The 21,416-nt window shown below is 36.2% G+C and overlaps 1 protein-coding gene across 4 annotated transcripts in view; it reads left to right on the plus strand.

Moving 5' to 3' along the window:
* Positions 1-21,416, plus strand: part of LOC129744719 (PH and SEC7 domain-containing protein) — a 243,154-nt gene that overhangs the window by 192,265 nt on the left and 29,473 nt on the right. For all 4 annotated transcript variants that reach the window (XM_055737435.1, XM_055737585.1, XM_055737506.1 and 1 more), the window contains 3 exons: positions 4,429-4,495; positions 4,939-4,992; positions 18,326-21,041. In XM_055737435.1, coding sequence (XP_055593410.1) covers positions 4,429-4,495; positions 4,939-4,992; positions 18,326-21,041 — 2,837 coding nt within the window. The remainder of the gene's footprint in view (positions 1-4,428; positions 4,496-4,938; positions 4,993-18,325; positions 21,042-21,416) is intronic.

The raw sequence follows: 21,416 nt of genomic DNA on the forward strand, positions 1-21,416 counted from the left end.
TGTGCAGCACTTCAAGCCGACATCTCGACACTTTTAGACTGGTGCAAGTCTCATGGGATGGAAGCTAATGCCAGTAAATGCCGATGCATAACTTTCTGCAGAGCTAGAACTCCACTTCGTTTTGCCTACAAAATGGACACAGCAGAAATGGAACGAGTAGTTTCGATTAAAGATCTCGGAGTTATTTTTGATCAGAAACTGAGTTTTTCAGAACACATAGCCGCCACAACCGCAAAAGCCTCTGCCATTTTTGGCTTTATTCGTAGAAACACTGTTGAGTTTGAGGATGTATACTGTCTTAAAGCGGTTTACTGCGCCTTGGTGCGCAGCGTTCTGGAATACGCCGTGGTAGTTTGGGTGCCGCATCAAACAGTACACACTGAAAGATTAGAAAGGGTACAAAAGAAGTTCCTACGATTTGCACTCCGTCGACTGCCGTGGAATGATGCCGTTCGACTGCCACCGTATGCCGAAAGATGCAATCTAATAAGTCTTGAGACCCTGCGACGCAGACGAATATACATCCAAAGAATGTTTGTTTTTGATTTGTTGATGAACAATATTGATTGTCCTCTACTGCTACAAAGCATCCACATTCATGCTCCAGCGAGACGTCTTCGTCAACAGAACTTTTTGTGGATACCATCTAGTCGCACAGTTTTTGCCCAAAATAACCCTATGCATAATTGTTGTCGTGTTTTTAATGAAGTGTCTAACGTTTTTAATTTTAATCAGTCCAAAGAAGTGTTTAGAAATAATATTCGTAGTCTTAGAACATAAATCATGTTTAGTCTAAGATATGTCTGTATGGTTTCTATCAAAGACATTAAATAAATAAATAAATAGAGTTAGTACCGGTTGGAAAAAGTTTAGCTCCGATTTCAACCTGCGATCAGTCAAGTGAAAGGGTTTGACTTGTAGGTGACAAAAAGAGTGTTAAAATTTTTTGGCATCCGGTTTTAGAGAAAGTTATCCATAAGTCGAAATCAGTGAAAACACCGATCAATTCAGCTGAAAATATAGTTTTCTAGAACTATATGAGAGTGAAGGTGTTGCTATAAACGAAAAAAGTGTATGGTTGATTTAACCTGATCTTCAAGTTGCTTCAACCATGCGTCGAGTATGAGATTTGAAATTAAACAAATATGTAGCTGGGGGTTTAATGAATTGTTAATTATCAAAGGTTTGGTTGGAAATAAAATTTAAATGAAATAAAACAAAAAAGTTGAATTTTAAACAAGAAATTTATATAAAGAAAAAACCTAAAAGTTAGAAAAAAAATTAAAAATAACAAAAAACTGCTTTCAATATCACTAAAACGTGATTAGATTATATCTTAAATATATTAAGAACATGGTAATAAGTTTATGATAAAAATAGTTCAGAATTATGGAAAGTATATGACAAAATATCAAAAAAGAACATGGTTGAAAATATCACAAAACTTTATTCCAATAAACCTGTCATACTGGTCGCTTTGTATAGCGCGACCAATCTGATGCCAGTGTGTTTTGTAGCGCGACTAGTAGGAAATCCAATGGGAATATTGTTTTTTCTCGATTTGAAGCAGTGATTCCGGGTTTTAAGCACAATAGTACGAAGATCTGTCCGAACTTGTGATAATAAACTAAAAAAATATCTTAATCGGCGAGAAAATTTTTAGAATTCTTAGTTCCGGCAAAAAAAACAAGGAGTTTTGTCGGTTCAAATTTCAGCATTCTTGCAATCCGGGTCGTGATTTGATGAGTTTTTGATGGCTCCCGAAAGAAAGGAGACGATTTAAAGCATTATCAGATGTAGAGAAGTGATGATTTGTATGGAATTTCAAAGCGACAGGTCGCGCCAGCATGACATACGAATACGTTGCAACGCTTTCTTATTGGAACGTTGCGTTATGTTGCGTTGCTAGTTGCTTCAGCATGACATCAGCCTAAGGGTCCAGAACTGCCAAGCGAAATGTTCTTCTCCAAACTCATAATTTCAATTTCGCAATGAAATTTTTGAGAACGACTAAAATGATTCAAGAGTAACAATCTCGACTCTGGATTAAAGCCAAACCCTTGAAATCTTCACCCAGGTACACAATTCTACTAAAGATTACCGAAAAAATTTTCACTGTTTTATAAAAATTTCGTCCTGAATATCAAATTTTAACAAGATTAGACTTAGCTTTGCCAGATTGTCCAGATTTTGTCCAAATTTTTCCACTTTATTTGCATAATCAAACAAAAACCTGAATTGGGTCTTTAAAATTATGAATTTTGAAAACGATTTTGCATTTCTCGGCATAATTTTATTTGAATAATTTCCAATTTTGCTTGAATATTGCCCAAATTTTAAGGAAAATTTTGAAATTAAAGTCTCGGTTTTTGATCGGTTTGTACAAAATCCTGATTCGAATCATGGTTTATATTTCAAACTTAAATTAGAGACAATATCCATATCCGAAACTCACCATTTCGCAGTATGAAAAGAAAATATTCAAAATTACAAACCATTTTAAAGATTTGGATTTGAAAATTATTCTTTTAATTCTTATTTAAAATTGGAATCAAATTAATTTCATAATGATGAAACAGTTTCGTCCTTCGTTATTTTCATTTGGATTCACAAGTTGAATAACAAATGAATAAATAATAAAAGAATAGTAATGAAATCAAAAAATTCAGGGTTGAGGGTTCTGATACAAATTTTGCTTTTTGGTTCATAATTCATAGAAATTATTATCTCGATTTCAGATAAAAAAATCGTCCTAAAATTTAGAACTCAGTTTTTGAACTCAGATTGAAAATGAAGGTTTTAGATTCGGAATTGAAATTAAAAATTCTGCTTCAGCTCTAAAGTTAAGTTTCAATAAAAATTAAAATATAAATGTTAGAATTCCTTCACGGAATCAATTTGCAAAAGATCGCAGTTTCATAATTTTGATTCTTGATTTTTAAGATAAGTAAACTACCGTTTAATTGATTTTTGTAAATTTATTTTCTGCATATCGGTGAAAATGTATATTCTTGGATAAAGAATATCAGAATTGAAAATTGATAGAGATGGATAGAAAAGTAAAGAGAAAAAACTCTTTTGCTCTTTTCAACATCTGTAAATTTTCTCCTAAATTTTCTATCCACCTTTATAAATATTTAATTCTGGTATTCTTTCCCCAAGAATATAAATTTTCACCGCTATGCCGAAAATAAATTTACAAAAACAAATTAAGATTCTTGATTCAAAATTAAAATTTTACACTCTCTCAGAGTCAATTTGGCAACACAAACCAAATTAAATTACAAATACAATATAATTTATATTTATTCTGAGGATTTTGATATATGAAAAATCTAGATTTTATCTTAAAATAGTTATTCACAGAATATTTATTTTGAACTCAATTGTACTGAATCTCCAGGTGAAATTTCAGCTAGAAATATATTTTATTGGTTTGTTGTTTAACATTATTTATATTTACATATTTAAACATATTGATACATATTTATATAACACAAAGTTTCAAACTAAAATCTTAAATTTATATCACATATACATAGTTGATATCTCTTAAAACATATTTGATATATTGAAATCAAGCCTTCAAAATCTCTTATTTATTCATCTAACTTAAAAAAAGGTAGCTTCTAGGACTTATTTTCGAAAGGTGGGATTCAAAATAAATAACTGCTTATGTGAAATATTTTAAATCTAAATAAATAGATATAACCTACACATTTTTATCTTTTCTTTATGTATGCATAGAGCAAACAAACATGTTTTAGGAAAAAATTGGCTCCAAAACACCCCTCATGAGCTGGTTCTTCCTACGGCCTTGGAATGCAGAATCAACATTTCACATGATGGCTGAACGAATGTGAAAATATTGATTGTAGTTTGTTTAAAAATTTTCGTTTGTTGGGCCCCCGAATCGTACAATGTCTAGGATTCTGGGAGCTAAACCTCCAAGTCAGAGCTTAGGATGCTAGAATCAAAAATATTCACGGCACGGCCAGTTTGAAACATTATGCAACTTTTTAGAACAGTCTGTTTCTCAACTGTATTCAAATAGTGGTTATCCAAAAGGATTAAAACTCCTAGAAAAATACTATATACAAATTTAAAAAAAAAGTTCTAACCTCACAAAATTATGAAATGCTTATTTTTTTAGACATTTCATTGAAATGAAGTCCAAATCTTGTTGCGACGGCTTTAAGACTTTGTATCTCTACTAGTACCTAAATCTAATTGAACATTTTTTACTTTATCTAGATCAGATACCATGTCTGACGAAAGACAGTTCCCATGTGCCAATTCCATCTGTACGCCAACTCCAAAATTCGATTAAGCAATACTAGTCATTGCATAGATTTAAAAAAAAAACTACAACCAAAAACAACACCGAAGTGACATTTTGTCTCCGTTTTGTTTCTCTTCTCGTTGCAGGTCGAAGCCGGTGATGTAATCGTCCGAGTCAATGGAACTGATGTGCATGGATTCACCACAAAAGACGGTGAGAATGAACGATTCAAGATCTAGAGACGCTACCCCGATGTCAAGCAAGCAAAAACAAAACAGTCAACCATCAATTTTCCCACAGATAAATTTGGTTCACTTTTCCCTTCCAACAAAACCGTTTTGCTACTGTTACAAATTGGGTTGAACAACCGAATTGTATGAATTCCTTAGAGCACTCTCACTTCTTAGCCCCAAGAAGAATAACAACTATCACAACATTCAAACTACCAGCTGACACCTGTGTTTCTTTTTTTTCGGTGGGACGTTTATCGTTTTTGTTATTCCCTCGTCGAAAGATTACCTACAATTCAACTATTTCTCACCTTAAATCGTTTTAAATATTTTTCTTTTTTGGTTTACTCTCTTACCTACTTTTTCTTTCTGTTTCTCTCTCTTGTTTCTTGTTTCATCCATCGAATGGACCGCGTGTTTTCGCAGTGCTAAAATGCCTCCGGCTTTCGACAGATCCAGTTACGCTAGAGCTGAAAAGAGGTCAGTATCAAACCAACCAACAACACGAACCCAACTTGTCCGAACAAAATGTTATACTCTGGCGCTACACACCACTCGAAGAAGTTTGAAGAAGTGTTTTAGCCTTGTATGCGTAGTAGGAAAAAGACGAGTAATGATAATAATAACAACAACAACAACACCAGAAGCAAACATCTCAGATGAGTACTTTCCCATAATTTAAACTTTGTGGAGCTTGTTGGCACCCTGGTGAACATCATTGCTCGGAAACACCAAGTCAAACAGTAGGGAAGCTGTTTGGCAAACTCCAAACAGTTTGAAAATAAGCAGAAGAAAAACACATCATGCCATTGCTGAAAGCTAGGCAATTGTTTTGGATTTTTTTTCCATTTTTAAAAATTCTTGTCCTTATTTTTTTTTGTAGATTTAAGAACTCATCATCGAGTCGAAAATTTCAGGAAATAGTGATTAAATTTTTTAAAAACTCAGTCTCAATTAAATTACCTATTCAAATAATTTCAGAATTAAACCTCAGATAACAAAAAAAAGTCAATCAAGACGGATGATTCTCATATCATAATTAGACGTGTCTACATTGGCCTTTTTTTGGAATTCAAATTTTTCATAAAGTTTCGAGGGACAGTTTCCTATAAAATAAAAGTAGAGTTCAGAGCCAAGAAAAGGATCAGCAATCATTTTCTTGTGAAAATTCTTATAAGTTAAAGTTTCAAATTATACTCTTAAATTAGGTAACTGAGGCAAGAGGTTTAATGTTGCACCATTGAATTGTTAGACCTAAAAATTCTAAAACTAGACTACAAGTAACGTATCAGAGTTTTTAAATTTCCGTACGAATTGCACGTCAAAAAACTTTTTCACTGTAAAGGACATCTTATTGAAAAGACATCTCACGGTATCATTAAGCCAAGCCTGCAAATTGTCGATTGGCTGGTCATGAAGATTTAAGTGCAATCTAAAAGAAAGAATTTGACAGGAATCCTAAAACGCCTTCAAATCGATTCATTTTGCAAGAGTTTCAAATTCGTTGTCACTAATAAGGACATCTATTTGAACTGACCTAGTAAAGCGAAAGAAATGCTTACCTTGAAATAATTCTTGGATTTTCATAGCAAACTTGGGAAGACCGAAAGAAAAGAATACGGGTTTGAGCACCTCACACAGTGAACAGTCTTCTGAAGTGCTCCGGATTTAAAAAAAAAATGACTTACAGTAAGTGAAGAAGATAACGCAAGTGTCGCTCAAATATATTTAAAAAAAAACTATGTGTTGTGCATCTAAACATTACATTTCCAACTAATTTTGCTGAAATTTTCATTAAATTCCATTAATATCCATTTTCATTAATTCCAAACAAATTTTTTTTACAAAAGTAAGTGGTGATTTTTTTTTGCTCTAGTATAGGGATTAAACTAAGCTTGCCAAATTGCCCGGTTTTACCCGGGCTAGCCCGGATATTTAAAACAAAATTTAAGAAAAGTCCGACCGTGAACGATTGCCCGTTTTTTATTGAACGTTTTTATCGAAAAAAGTCCGGAGTTGTTAAGCTCATTTGTCAAAATTGCCCAGATATTTTCCAAATAATGGGTGGAAAAATGTTGAATTCATAAGTCCGTATTTTGACAGGTTTTTAGATAAAACATCTCGGATTTGCCTAGCCTAGAAACGTACAGTAAAAATTTTGGCAACCTTAGCACGAATCCGGACCGGAAAAATCCGGTGTTTTATCTTAAAATCTTGGAAAAATCCGAACAACTTAATTGTCGAAAATTGTCGACCACAAATCCGGGAGAATCAGGCAAAACCCAGGAATTACTCAACACAAATCAAGTTAAAAAAAAATGAAAAAAATCATCATAACTCATCAGCAGTTTTAAAGTTGCATTTCAGGCTTTCAAAAAACGTTTCATTATTATTTTTCTGAAATTTGCTCAAAAAATTTCTTTTTGTACGCTTAAATAAACATTTTTACAAAACAATTTGTTTTGTTTGTTTGTTTTGGCAAATAAAGTGAATAAATCGGGGCTTTTTTCAATAAAATACGGGCAACTGGGTCGGAGCAGATTTTTGTCAAATTTTGTATTAAATATCCGGGCAAATCTGGCAACCTTACCTCAAACACTACAAAAACTTATAGAATTTCCAGCCGATGTTGCAGTTCAAGTCATACAGTAGCCATTTAATTTCCCAGTGTTTTGGAATATGTAAAATTGTCTATATATCTTAATGTATAAACCTTCTGCTTAAAACTGAAAATTAAAAAAGTGGTTATTAAACGAAAGTTAAAAAAAGGAATTAAACGATTGAGTACGATCAACGATATTAGAAACACGACAGAACTTCTATTCCATTCTAATTTGGGTTGAAAAATAAATCCCAAATGATTGTTGATTCTACTAGTTCAATAATAGGTTGAAGAATAGTGAATTAAAACCTATTAAAATCATCTTTAACTTTTAGACATCGAAAAAAAATTTGTTTAATTTCCGGCCTCGATCTCTATTTTTTTTTTGTTGGAATAATAACACTAGTTTACAAAATTTAAAAAAAATCGTGAACTTGATTAACTGACCAACATTTTTAATGTAAAATCAGGCGCTGAATCCGAAAATGAAATTCAAAAAAATCTCAGTAGAACCGTTTTTGAGTTATGCTCCAAATATGAAATTTCGGAAAAATTAAAAAAGTTCTTGTACTTAGATTAAAATATCTCGAACGGCATAACAGTAATTTGAAATCTCTTTTTTGCATATTGAAGGTGAATAAATTTTCTATCGATCATTTGAACACTGTTTTTCGGTTTGATCAACAGTATTGTTGATATTAGTGACTTTAAGAGGAAAAAAATTATAAAAAACGCATTTTTTTAGGGAAAATTTTTTTTCAACGAAAGTTTTTGACTCGATGGTAGCATTTAAAAAATCTGATTTTCTTTTGCGCTTAAACGTCAATTTAAAACAAAGATTCCAAGTGGTTATTTATCAAAATCGGTTGAAAACTGAAGAAGTTATGGCTACTTTACCATAATAATATTTTTTGTAGTTTTTCATAATTTAACGAACCGCAGTACACTTACCATGGTATAGGAAGAATGAAACATGATAAATCTCACTCGCTCCAAGTCAAAATAATTTATTAGCTTACCAAAAGGTCACATGCCAAATTTCAGGAAGATCTGACCATAGGGAGGGGTTGCTTGAGTCTCAAACGTGAATAAAATTTTGAGGTATTTTGCCCGGAAGAAACGAAAAATACTGGTTTTTCATCAATAACTTTTTTCATCACTAGCTGATTGTTTTTTATGGTTGATTTTCTTAAAGCCTAAAATGAGACAAATATTTCATCCGAAGACTGTTACTCGATTGGATTTGAAACAGAAAAGTTATTGCAGTTCAAAGGCCGCAAATTTTGTCCAATACGCAATGAGTACTTTTTACGCATTGCGTTTTATACGACAATTTTCGACCAAAATACAATCTTTGAACCGCAATAACTTTTCTGTTTCAAATCCAATCGAGTAACAGTCTTTGGGTGAAATATTTGCCTCAAAGTAAGTATTGTTGCTGAACAATTTATTTTTGAATTATTTGAATAATGTTCAACTACCAGATAACGTGAATGTTGGTTTGCAAAATATCACAACATCTTACAGCCATTTTCGATCAATGTCTACTAGGACAATAAAAAAAAATGTAAAATTGAAAGGCAACTACTGTCCATGGATGTCACTAGATCTTTGGACACTCATAAAAATTAAAAATAACTATTTAAAACGTTCTAAAAGGCACCCCGATGATGTCCAACTAAAACAAATGTTGAGTCATATAAATAAAAAATTGTATTTAAAAAAACAGGAATGCAAAACGCTATATTATGAACGTTTACTGAACAACACACCACATTCGAAGCTTTGGAGAAATATAAACACCCTCATAGGTAAAAACAAACCAACCACATCAATCAACCTGTCTGATGAAGAAGGCAGCACTACCAACAATTTAGAAGTTTGTGAAAAATTAAACAGGCACTTTTCCACAATTGGCAAAAGGTTAGCTGAGGAAATTCCAATTGACCCTGGCTCTGACCATTTATCCCGTATTGAACATGTACAAAATACAATATTTCTACATCCAGCTACTGTGAATGAGGTAAGGGTAGTCATTCTATCCCTTAAAAATAAGAAGGGCTGTGGACCTGATAATTTCCCAGTAAGTGTCTTGAAAAATTACCATGACAAATTCTCGATCATACTTAAGGAATATTTTAATTACATTTTAGAGACTGGAATTTATCCTGAATGCCTCAAAATCGCAAAAGTTATTCCTGTTTTTAAGGCTGGCGATTCCCATGATATAAACAACTACCGTCCAATATCTACCTTAAGTGTTTTTAGTAAAGTGTTTGAAAAACTTCTTGTAACCAGAATTGTAAATTTCCTGAACCAGCATGACATACTTTATAAGCTGCAATATGGTTTCAGATCCGGCTCGAGCACACTAATCGCCATCTCAGAACTAGTCGACTCCATTATATCTAAAATTGATTCCAAAAATATTGTGGGAGCATTGTTTTTGGACCTTAAAAAAGCTTTCGATACATTGAATCACGAAATATTACTATCCAAACTAGACAAATATGGATTAAGAGGAACAGCTAATAATATCCTTCGCAGTTACTTAGAGGGGCGGAAGCAATTTGTAGTGATTGAAAATACCAAAAGCGTGGTAAGAAATATTGATATTGGTGTACCACAAGGTAGCAATATAGGTCCGTTACTTTTTTTGTTGTATGTTAATGATCTCTGTAACTTACCATTAAAAGGCACAGCACGCCTATTCGCTGATGACACAGCAATTTTCTACTCAGCAGCATCTACTGATATTATCATTCAACAAATTGAAAATGACTTGATATTGTTATCTAAATATTTTAATACCAACTTGCTCTCACTCAACTATACGAAAACCAAATACATGTTATTTCATTCTTCACATAAAAGATTAGCTCCGAATATTGACCCAACGATAAATGGAAATGTTATTGAGAGGGTAAAATGCTTTAAATATTTAGGAATCTTCCTAGATGAAACTCTTTGTTGGAGTCGTCACACAGAATATCTAGAGAAAAAAGTTTCTCCTCTTTGTGGTAGCCTATGGAAATTGAGAAATTTTGTGCCTCAACATGTTTTATTGAAATTTTATTTTGCGTTTATTCACTCTCTTATTAACTATCTTATTATGATATGGGGAAGAGCTTCCTTGTCAAATTTACAAAAACTTCAAACTCTCCAGAATAGATGCTTAAAAAATATTTATAGACTACCGTTGCTCTTTCCTACCCAACAGCTCTACACCTTAAGAGCCCATAACATTCTTCCATTAAAAGATCTTTGCGATTTACAAACTGTAATATATGTCTACGACAATTTACACACAAGTTTCAGTAATCAAAACATCCATTTTACAACGGGATTGCGTACTCATAACACTCGCCAGTCAGATTTTTTACAACGAAGCCGATCCGTGACATCCTTAGGTCAAAAAAGAATATCATTTATTGGTCCAACTAAGTACAATGCCTTGCCTAATGAAATAAAAACCATCAACAACCGTTCCACGTTCAAAATCAAAGTAATACAGCTATTAAAAGAAAAATTGAGTCGTTAAAAACCGTTCGATCAGTGACCAGTTTTCTTCTTTTATAATTAATTTTTTGTGAATTTTTGTAGCAATTTAGTTTCTTTGTGTGTTCTTTTTTTTTTTTATTAATTATTTAAATTATAATGTCTTATTTGATTAAATGTTTGCTCAGTAGTATTAATATCAAATAGTGGATCTCTTTAAAGGAAATCTGTTTTCCATTGAGATCCATGTAGTATTTAATTTAGTATTATCATTACATTTCCTCGCACTAAATTTAAACATTTCAGTTCTCAGCATGAGTAAAATTTTGCCCGCGTTTTTTATTAATTTTTGTTGCTGCCAGACATGCTGAGATTTTCTTAAAAAAAAAAAAAAAAAATCATTATGCTGTAAAATTTTCATCACCAAAGCTTTTATAAAGCTTTGATTTTTTTTCTGATTCCGTGAGCTCGCCGAGTTTTCTTTTTAATTTTTTCCAGCAACCATTATGGTTGATGAATGATGATTGCATCACTGAGATATGATATGGTAAAATGAATAACATAAAGCAATGTTTTAACCATATTATGAACATCTTTTCTACTGCCAGTCGCTATTTTAGGTAAAATGTTTATGAAATAGTATCTTAAAATAAATGCACCTCTTCAAATCTTTAGAATAAGTACATATATTTTAATGGAGTATATATCTTAATTGAGAAAAATAAAATTAAAAATACTTCGCGAAAAATTTTTTTCAATAAATATAATTGTAAAACATGACATAATGACATCGCAAACATAATGGAATTGATTGTAAATTGGCCTAAAAAAATATGTTCAAATACTTGACATTGCACAGTGGTCCAGGAAGGAACTTTATCGTGACAAAGTTAATTACTAAGGTACTATAATTTTCTAGCGGCTTTATCGGTGAGTGTTATAGATTTGAAACGATAGCAACTTAGCAATTTTCTTCTATGGTCTATCCGTCTATCATTTCAAATCTATAACATTCACCGATAAAGCCACTCAAGAATTTCCAAAAACAATTACACGGTTATTTCTCCCATTTAAAATGAAGATATTAAAAGAGATAGACAACTGGTGTCTTCAGAAGAAATGCTTTTCAATCCATGCTCTTTAATAATATTAAATCAAATATGGGCGTGTCATTTTTGCATGATTTACACACAAAAAACTTTTACCAGTGAACAAATAGAGCCAATGTGCTAAGGCGGCATCCATACATTACGTAACGCAAAAAACGCACTTTTTTGACCCCCTCCCCCCCGTATGTCACAAATTGTAACGCTTTGACGTACCCCCCTATAAAAATTACGTAACGCTGATAATAACCCCCCCCCCCTCCGATTTTCTCATGTTTTAAAATACTGATTTTCGAAGGTCAAACGTTCTTTAAAACGGAATTAAAATCATCGATCAGAATCGCTTCTTAGTACTCATTGATGATAATTCTCTGATAAAATAAATTGAATGTCTTATTACGAGTTGCGCTGTGCTTGTTAACTGATGATCTACCTTGGGCGGCATCCATAAATTACGTAACGCAAAAAACGCACTTTTTTTACCCCCTCCCCCCCGTATGTCACAAATAGTAACGTTTTGACGTACCCCCCTATGAAAATTACGTAACGCTGATAATAACCCCCCCCCCCCTCCACCGATTTTCTTATTTTTTAAAATACCGTTTTGAAGGTCAAAAAAAGAGAAATTTTTTTAACGTTCTTTAAAACGGAATAAATATCATCGATCAGAATCGCTTAGTACCCATTGATGATAATTCTCTGATAAAATAAATTTAATGTCATATTACGAGTTGCTCTGTGCTTGTTAACTAATGATCTACCTTGTTCACTTTATTTTGTTCAAAGAGCATAACTTGCTACGCAAAATATACTCCACTTAGTAATATTCGTCGAAATAATCAAAATTGCATTTCTTAAATCAATTGAGAAAAAATAGTATAATTTCCTTTCTTAATTGAGTTCTTGGGGATAAATGTACCCAATATGCGGTTTTCCAACGGTTATTTCACGGATATTCAATACCCATTTTAAGCAATCTATCTCACATCTCCCATTAAAAAGGAAAGGTTACAATCCTCTTTCAATCATATTGAAGCTGAAAATTTTTAAGTTGATTTTGGTTTGCTTATTACTCTGCTAAAATTGCTGAAATTTTTAAGGAAAAAATCGTTACGTAACGATGAGCATACCTCCCACTCTCCCCTATGTCACAATTTGTAACGATCGAGCTTACTCCCTCCCCCCCCTAGGAGCGTTACGTAATTTATGGATGCCCCCTTGTTTACTTTATTTTGTTGAAAGAGCATAACCTGCTACGCAAAATATACTCCACTTAGTAATATTCGTTGGAATAATCGAAATTGCATTTTTAAAATCAATTGAGAAAAAACAGTAAAATTTACTTTCTTAAGGTTAAATCGAGTTCTTGGGGATAAATGTACCCAATATTCTGTTCTCCAACGGTTATTCCACGAATATTCAATACACATGTCAAGGAATCTATCTCACAATCATTAACAAGGAAAGGTTACAATCCTCTTTCAATGATATTGAAGCTGACAAATTTTAAGCTGATTTTGGTTTGCTTATCATTCTGCTCAAATTGCATGACATCAAAATAGCTGCGATGAAACTGAAATTTTTAATAAAAAAAATCGTTACGTAACGATGAGCATACCTCCCCCCCTCCCCTATGTCACAATTCGTAACGATCGAGCTTACTCCCTCCCCCCCCCCCCTAGGAGCGTTACGTAATTTATGGATGCCCCCTAAATCGCTTATTTAAGTATCGCAATGGACTCAGACAATAACAAAACGATGAAAATTCGACTTTTACATGAGAAATGGGGATGTTCTTTTTCACAGGGTTTTTTTTTGAATGTGTGAATTTTGTATTGAAAATTAACAAACTTAGGATTTTTTTCTCGAGTTTAAAAAATAACCTATCGCTCATAATTTCAGAATCAAATATTTGATATGCACCAATCCTAGATATGATAGTTTCAAAAGTGTATGTTTTTGCTAAAAAATCATTAACGAATCCTAATAACCCTAATAATTGCGAATTTTTATTTCATACAAATGCCTAGAAGACATTTTTATTGCATAAATTCATTCACAAAAGTTAGAGCTAGAATACTGTTTTTTGGACACACCCTAACATTTTTATAATAAAAAAAAAATCATAACTTGCTTACGTGACGTTTTATGTATGTGGTATCTTCAGTAAAGTTACCTAAAAAACCGTTGCCTACAACTTGTGTAAATCATGGAAAAATAACACGCCCTAATATTTGATTTATAATTATTAATGCACGTGGTTTGATGAGAATTTTTGCTGAAGCCACCATTTGTCTGTCTCTTATAGTATCTTCGTTATTAATTTTGTCACGATAAAGTTCCGTCCTGGATCACTGTGCATTGTCAATCCATCAACACGGCATCATTTTGTGCCCTTCGATTTTGCAACCAACATGGCGTTAGTCAAGTCAATGCCTAATACCTTGATTATAGTCAGATAAAAGGGCTATTTAGTTTTATAACGGTTTTATGAAAGCCATATAAATAGCTGAAGTTTGACGTTTTTCTCGCAAGCCAACCAAATACACCAAGGTTGCCGAAAACAATTTTGTGTTTTAATGAAAAAAAAATTGATGGATTTCTGTGATGGAAACAGCATAAATTTCCTTAGAAAGTCATGATCAAATGAATCTTTTTTACATTTTACTTGAGAAATATCAATTATCATTATCAATGTTAGCATGTTTTTCCAAAAAAGGTAAAAAATCCTAAATTTATGTAGACATAAATTTTATAATTTTGTAAATTCGTACAAAATTTAAAAAAATCTGTGATTCGGCATTCTTGAAATACACCCGTAGGATGAGTTCCTCATTTCTGAGTTGTTAATCATTAGTACAGTAAATGAGGACAGAATTTTTAAATGAAATAAATACGGGATTGGTTGTGAATGTCCGATGGAATGATACCATGAGTTGTATTTCGTTGTACGGCGCCATCTTGAAATCTAAGATGGTGGCTTCCGCCTAACTTCAAAGTGTTCTAAAGAACATAAAATCGCTTGAAACCCTCTCAATATGGGTATTGGGCGCATCTTGAAATCCAAGATGGCGGCTTCCGTTGAACTTTTAAATGCTTTAAATGACTTAAAATCTCATGAAAGCCCTACAATATTAGTATTGTGTGAAAGGGCCGATTAGCTATCAAAACCACAGCTTTAGGAAGCCATCACCAGACCCGGACGGAAACTGTTCTTGGAAGTGATCCCCAGATAATCCTCTTCCTTTCCCATCAGTAAACATCATTAACTGTTGTCGCCGCGACGATTACGCCCCCCCTCTTATTGACCCAAAGTTAGAAAAAATGCTCCCGGCACGTAAAAACTTTAATAATAAAAGCCTTAATAAAACCATTTGTAAATAAAAAAAAATAGGAAGGGTCAATCACCCCTAATAAAATCCGAGATGAAGGCTCCCGATTAACTCTAAAATGCTGTAAACGACTAAAAATCACATGAAACCTTTACAATATGGGTATTGTGTGAAAGAGCTAAACGAGTAGAAATAAAATTTCGTTATCTGACGCCAAATGGGATTTGCAATTCAAGTATGTGCAATCTAGCCTGACATCTTGTTCGAGAACTGTTACCTTATTTTAACACGGTTTTAAAATCAAGCACTACGTGCCTTAATAAAACATGCAAGAAAAAGCTTAAAACAAACTTCTTAGTTTATGTTTCATTGGAGTTTTAATAGAACATACAGCACTCTTTCTAAACAACGTAAACGGTATATTAATAAAAGCTTTATTAGCGCTTTCAGAACTACCTGGAAATAAATGGTTGAATCAAGAATCTAAGCATTTTTCACGACCATAATAAAACAGTTATATCCTTGAGAAAAAAGAATAAAAAAAAAATAAAACAGTTATAGAATTAGATGCGTATAAAATGCTATAATAAAACCACAATAAAACTTTCAAACGCTAGTTGGCTTATTTTCATCATATCTTTTATGAAAAAATAGAAACCCGCCGTCTTTTACAGATTCTGCAGATGCATTTCAAGTTTTGCATACATTTTGCATGCATGCTTCAAGAATAAGAACGATATTTTATTCCGTAGGAGAGATAAAGGCATAATGGCCACCTTAAGAAGGACGCTTATTTAACTATAGAAACAGTTATAATATGTGAGATAAATCATTGTTTCGTGTTCAGGTACTAATACTATATTCTAACTGTCTGAAACATGGAAAAGAAGATAAAAAAAGTTTCAAAATGCAGTCTAAAATTTTTTTGCCGAAAGCTGACAATCTGACGCTGTAGGGGCATAATGAGAACCCCCCTTGAGACAGTTTAAGCACTATTAATCGGGGCACGATGAGCATTTTCTTCCGTAGAATCTAGCAGCGAATTCAACTCGATGAAGTCAACTGAATTATAGAGCTACAGCTTGACTTGCTTCATCTGACGATTTGACCTATTGGTAAGGTGTCGGAGAGGTAATCAGGGGGCACGAGTTCGATTTCTGTTTGCTTGTGGCGTTAGGCGGCTAGGATTCGGGACATCACTTTGTAGGCGGCATTGAGGACAGTGATCGCTCGATAGTTCTCACAGTCCAATTTGTCGCCCTTCTTGTAGATGAGGCATATTACCCCCTCAAAAAATATATTTTTTTAATTGGTGTTTTGCATCATTTATCACATTTTTCCTGAACATAAAATTTTTGTTAGAGATTCTAGTTACTAGATATAGCTGAGGGATCAAGCAGACGCAATAACCTGTTAAAATGAAAGATTCAACAAAGGTTTTAGAGGTGGAATAGAGCTAACGTTTATGTCCATTTCTTTTTCATGTCCTTACAAAACTACACTCTACACTAGCGATTGTTAGTTCCACCAACGATCGTCAATACCCAAATTGCCTAATTGTGGATTTCAACAGATGTCGCAGTAGTCATGTTTATGGTCTCAGAGGTCAGTCAGGTATATGTACATATATTTGAAAATTCGATTAATTCAATGACATTCTGAGAAAATTACATTCAAAGGCAAGATTTGGTTCTAGAGGCAATAAATTTGATATGAAATTAAGACACAGAAAATGATTTCTATCATTATAACTCAATACCGTTCAAAATATGTACTCTTTTATAAAATAAATCTATTTCATATGTTTCATTTTTTTATATTTTCAGCCTAAGTGCAATTAAACTTAAACCCAAGCTTCGAATTTCGAAAAAATCAAGCAACAAATATCAAGCACCTTAGTTTTACATGAAACTGTAAGTAAAAAAGTTGAACGGTTTTGCAGTGTTTTTATCATGTTAGAATAGAAACGAGAGATGAAATTCGCTTGCATTTATCACAAATTCTCGCTACAGGAGCGGCAACAAAAAAAAGTCACTTTGAAATACCTGATGAATAGAACAGTCGTTTTTAACAAAATTTTGTTTCTGAAGTTGTTCTCTCTGTGACTGTTTATTACATCAACTGTCTGTTAACGAAAAGATTGTTCATTTTCGTCAACTGATCCTCGTCGATTTTTGACGGTCGCCATATTGAGACATTTTATTTTAATAAATACACTCCCGCATCGTTCGCATGTCTCAATAAGTGGATCTTAAATTTTATTTTTTCCACGCTACAATATTTTTTAAAATTATGTATTCCAGTTTCCGCTAGTTTTCACCAAATAACCGCATCACTATCTACCATAAATTTAGCCTATTCGGTGACTCATAAACCGTAGTTGTTTCATGTTAGTATGCAGACGCCACCAAATTTGTTTTGGCTGTTTCGTCGTACATGTGTGATATCTATACCGCCACCGTTCAGTTTTTATGTGGTGTGTTGTTTACCATTAGGAGTGGCCTCCATTCGATGTATCGATATCAGTCTGGTCCCGATAAAACCACCCACACCGGACGCTTGACAAGTTGAAACAAAAAAAAAACAAACTTAATACCGTTGTGCCGCTTTCAGGTGCTTACAACAGCTTAGAGCGGGGATATGGATTTTTTCTTTCTGATAAAATGATAAACAAAAAACAATGCTTGACGGTGCATCTCTAGTTGCAATTTTTCGTTGGTTAATGTCACGAGTATTTTTGTATTTAAATTGAACACGAATATTCGTTAAAAAAGATAAAATTAGAAGGTCACATCCGATACCAACACCATCTACCGCCAATTTGGTGCAACGTGGCTAAAGCTTTTTCATCCCACACACCCGAGCACGTTTCGTTTCCTATTCCAAAGAACTACGTTATCAGTTCGTTCATGAAAACCGTCAACAAAACCCACCCGCCGCTTTGCTTTGCCTTTATCACCAAAACAGCTGAGAGAGCTGAGAATAAAAAAAAAATTAACCGACAGAGTTTGGTTGCGCTTTCAAAGGGCAACTAACCGATCGCAACCAGTTGACGCAATGCTTTTGAGTCGAGTTTTAAAGTTTATGATTTTGAGCGATTACGTGTGAGCGTTGTTTAAAATATTTGAAAAAAAAGAAGGATGGCTTCTAACAGGAAAACTTTCATACTAGCCGATTCCCAGGGATACAGAAATATGAACGGTTGTTGTTGTTATTATTATAATTATTTTTGTCTGTGCTTTTGATCACCTACTAAAATTACTTGTCTTTTCTAGATCCTAAAATCAAAGCTCACGTCCGTAAGTACCTGGCCTCGGTGAGCAATCAGCACGCGGACGGTCACCACTCGCAGAACTCGTCGAGTCCCTCGTCGCCGATCCACAATCGCCATTCGCCGGCGTCACCCCTCTCGGAGCGAGGCCCCTCTCGGATCCAATCGCCCGCAGTAACCGGAGGTTCCGGTTCCGGCCGGTTCGGTCACCGTATCAGTTCTTCCGATCCGTCGTGCCGCCCCTCGCGCATTCCTCAGGCGGTCACGGCGAAAAACAGCTGGAGTGCGCCACAGAGTCCTCACGGTAGCCTGAAGCCGCCTCGGCCCTCGATGATCCCGACGACGACGGTAGCCAACGGAGGAGGAGGGACCCCGAATCAGCTGCAGAAGTCGAGGGACGAACATCACAATCAGTATTCCAACTCACCGTTTGGGCCGCAGGCTCCCAAAAAGGGTTTCGAGGCGTTCATGATGACCGGTGATCTCATTCTGAACCTCTCGAGGACGCCGCAAAGCTCCGGCATACTGCCGCAGGCCAAGAAGGTCGATAGTCTGAGGGACTCGCCGAGCCATCGGGCCAGTACCAAGCGGAAAAACGGTGCCGTTGCACCGCACGCCAAGTGTGATTCCTCGCCTAGTTCACCGGGTAGCAGCAGCAACAGCAATAGCTGTTCCGAACACAACGACGGCGGCAGCAAACTGAAACCCCCGGGTCAGGATTATAAATCCAAGAAGAGCCGTAGTCACGAGCTTCAGGTGGCGGCGGCGGAGGATCAGAACACCGGAAGTTCGATAGAATCGATAGTTAATAGCAGTAGTAAAAAGCTGAGCGCCGGAAGCAATCACAATAACAATCACAGCAGCAACAACAATAATCGGTTGATGGAAGGTGGTGGGGAAGTGCGGGCCGAGGAGTTGGTCAACTCCCGGAACAGTAGTAGTGAGGCGGCAGCTTGTGGCGGGGCATATAGCAATAGTGCCGGTAGCAGCGTGGATGCCGAAGACGAAGACGAGAACCCGGACGATTTGATCGATTTGCGATCGATGCGGACAAACACTAGCGGCTGTGTGTCGTCCTCGTTGCTCGGGGAGCGGAATTCCGCCAGGCGGGACGTACGCTCCTCGGGTCCGGACGGCAGTTTTAATAGTGTCACTGTCCAAGCGGATGATCGCACCGGAGCCGGCAGCGATAGCGTCGACAGTAGTAGCGGAAGCAGCGGAGGCGTTGCCAATGGGGATTTGCACCACCGCTATCATCAATCCAGTAGAAGTAAATCTTCGTCGTCGTCCGGTGGCGGAGGAACAACCGTTAAAAGTGAAAGTTCCCCTGAAATGAGCTACTCAGTGCCAACATCTCCAACCTCTCTTTCGGCTGCCCCAATCCTAGAAGGTTACTCCTCATCACTAAAGAAACGGGAACTTCAACTGGCTAATTCAGTCCCTACAAGTCCGGAATCGGAAACGCAAGACATCGTACGTCGGGGGGCATCCTCTGGTCATCATCATCATCATCACTACCATCACCACCACCATCATCACCAGCAACAACACACTAGTAGCAACAGTCAGCAGCAGTCCTCCTCTAACAGTGGCGGTGCTGCTGCTGCCGGTCAAAGTGCCAGTCTCATGAGTGCCAGCAGCAGCGGAGTAGTAAGGAAATGTGATGCCGCCGGTTTCCGCACCAGCCGATCCGAGGATCACCTGCAGCAAACGCAAAGGGATGGCGGAATCGGAGCGGTCGTGCCAATCGACATCGACGAAGATGTCAACAGCTCACTGAACACCCTTCTGGACACACGGCACGATTCGGAAGAGTCCCAAGGTTCCGATCACGATCGGATAGTCTGGACCTACAACGCTCCGGTATCGCAGGCCAACGGGGGCCAACCCCCGACAACCGGTACCGGAATCATCACATCACCCATTTCACACTCCAGCTCGATGAGCTCCTCGCCGCAGCGATCTGCCAGCGACAGTCCTGCCTCGCCAACATCCGTGTCTTCATCTGTGATGTCCTCTTCGGGATCCAAAGGTGCCAACGATCATACCCACAACGGGTACAGCAATAGTGGCTTCGAGGGAGGCCGGGGAGGGGGAACGCACAGTAACCTACAAAGTTTAAGCTGCCAAAATGGGGGTGGACCGGGTGGAGGCGGTGGCGAAGGTGGAGGTGGCGGAGGCACCTCCACCCTAGATCAAAGCGTCTCCGAGGCCGTCTCCAACATATCCAGCCCGGACTACCAGGACGAGCACGATCTGCTCAGTACCCGGGACCTGGCCGCGATGGCCATCAGCGATCCCAGTGATTCCGACTCGACGATACTGGTTTCGGAAACCACGCATCGGGTGCACGATCGCGATCGTGACCGTGATCATAAGATTGTGATACAGGTGAAGGGGATGCACCAGCAGCTTCTGCATCTGCACCAGCAGGAAAGCGTTCGCTACTCGGAATCGACCGAGGACGAGCTAGCGGCCCTTGCCGACGATATGCCTACGATCATGCTCGGAGGGCAACAGGACGGTGGTCAAACGATGGGCAACACTGGCCGGGAATCTTCGCCACCCGTTTCCGATGACGGTTCGGATGTGGACTCGCTACACTCATTCCACTACTCGCCCAAGGCGGTAGATCTTCCGTCGGCGGAACGGCTCGCCAAGCGGCTGTACTACCTGGAAGGCTTCAAGAAGAGCGACGTTTCGCGGCATTTGAGTAAAAAGTAAGTAGCTTTTTTGATTACTATTTTTACTATCCACAACATAATTTTGATACAAAACTTCATTAGGCATTCTATCTTTTTGAGTGGAAAAAGCGCTTGGTTGGTTTTTAAATGTCTTCTCACATGACGTTTAGAAGACAAAATTAGAAGAAAACCTTAAGGCTCTGGAAAGACCTTAGCTAATACAACAAATTTCAGCTTGAATCCATTGTCTTAAAATTAATTTAGAATTTTTTTTTTTACTTTTCTCATGTTCAATGTGCGGAAGACTCTCTTTGGTATTCTGAAGAAATCTCAATCTAAAAGTCGGATTTCATTCTAGCAGCATAAGTCTCAATCCGCTTTGAATTTTTCATCCAGAAGTCTCATCTCGCT

This window comes from Uranotaenia lowii, chromosome 1 (genome assembly GCF_029784155.1).
Source record: "Uranotaenia lowii strain MFRU-FL chromosome 1, ASM2978415v1, whole genome shotgun sequence".
Taxonomy (NCBI): Eukaryota; Metazoa; Arthropoda; class Insecta; order Diptera; family Culicidae; genus Uranotaenia; species Uranotaenia lowii.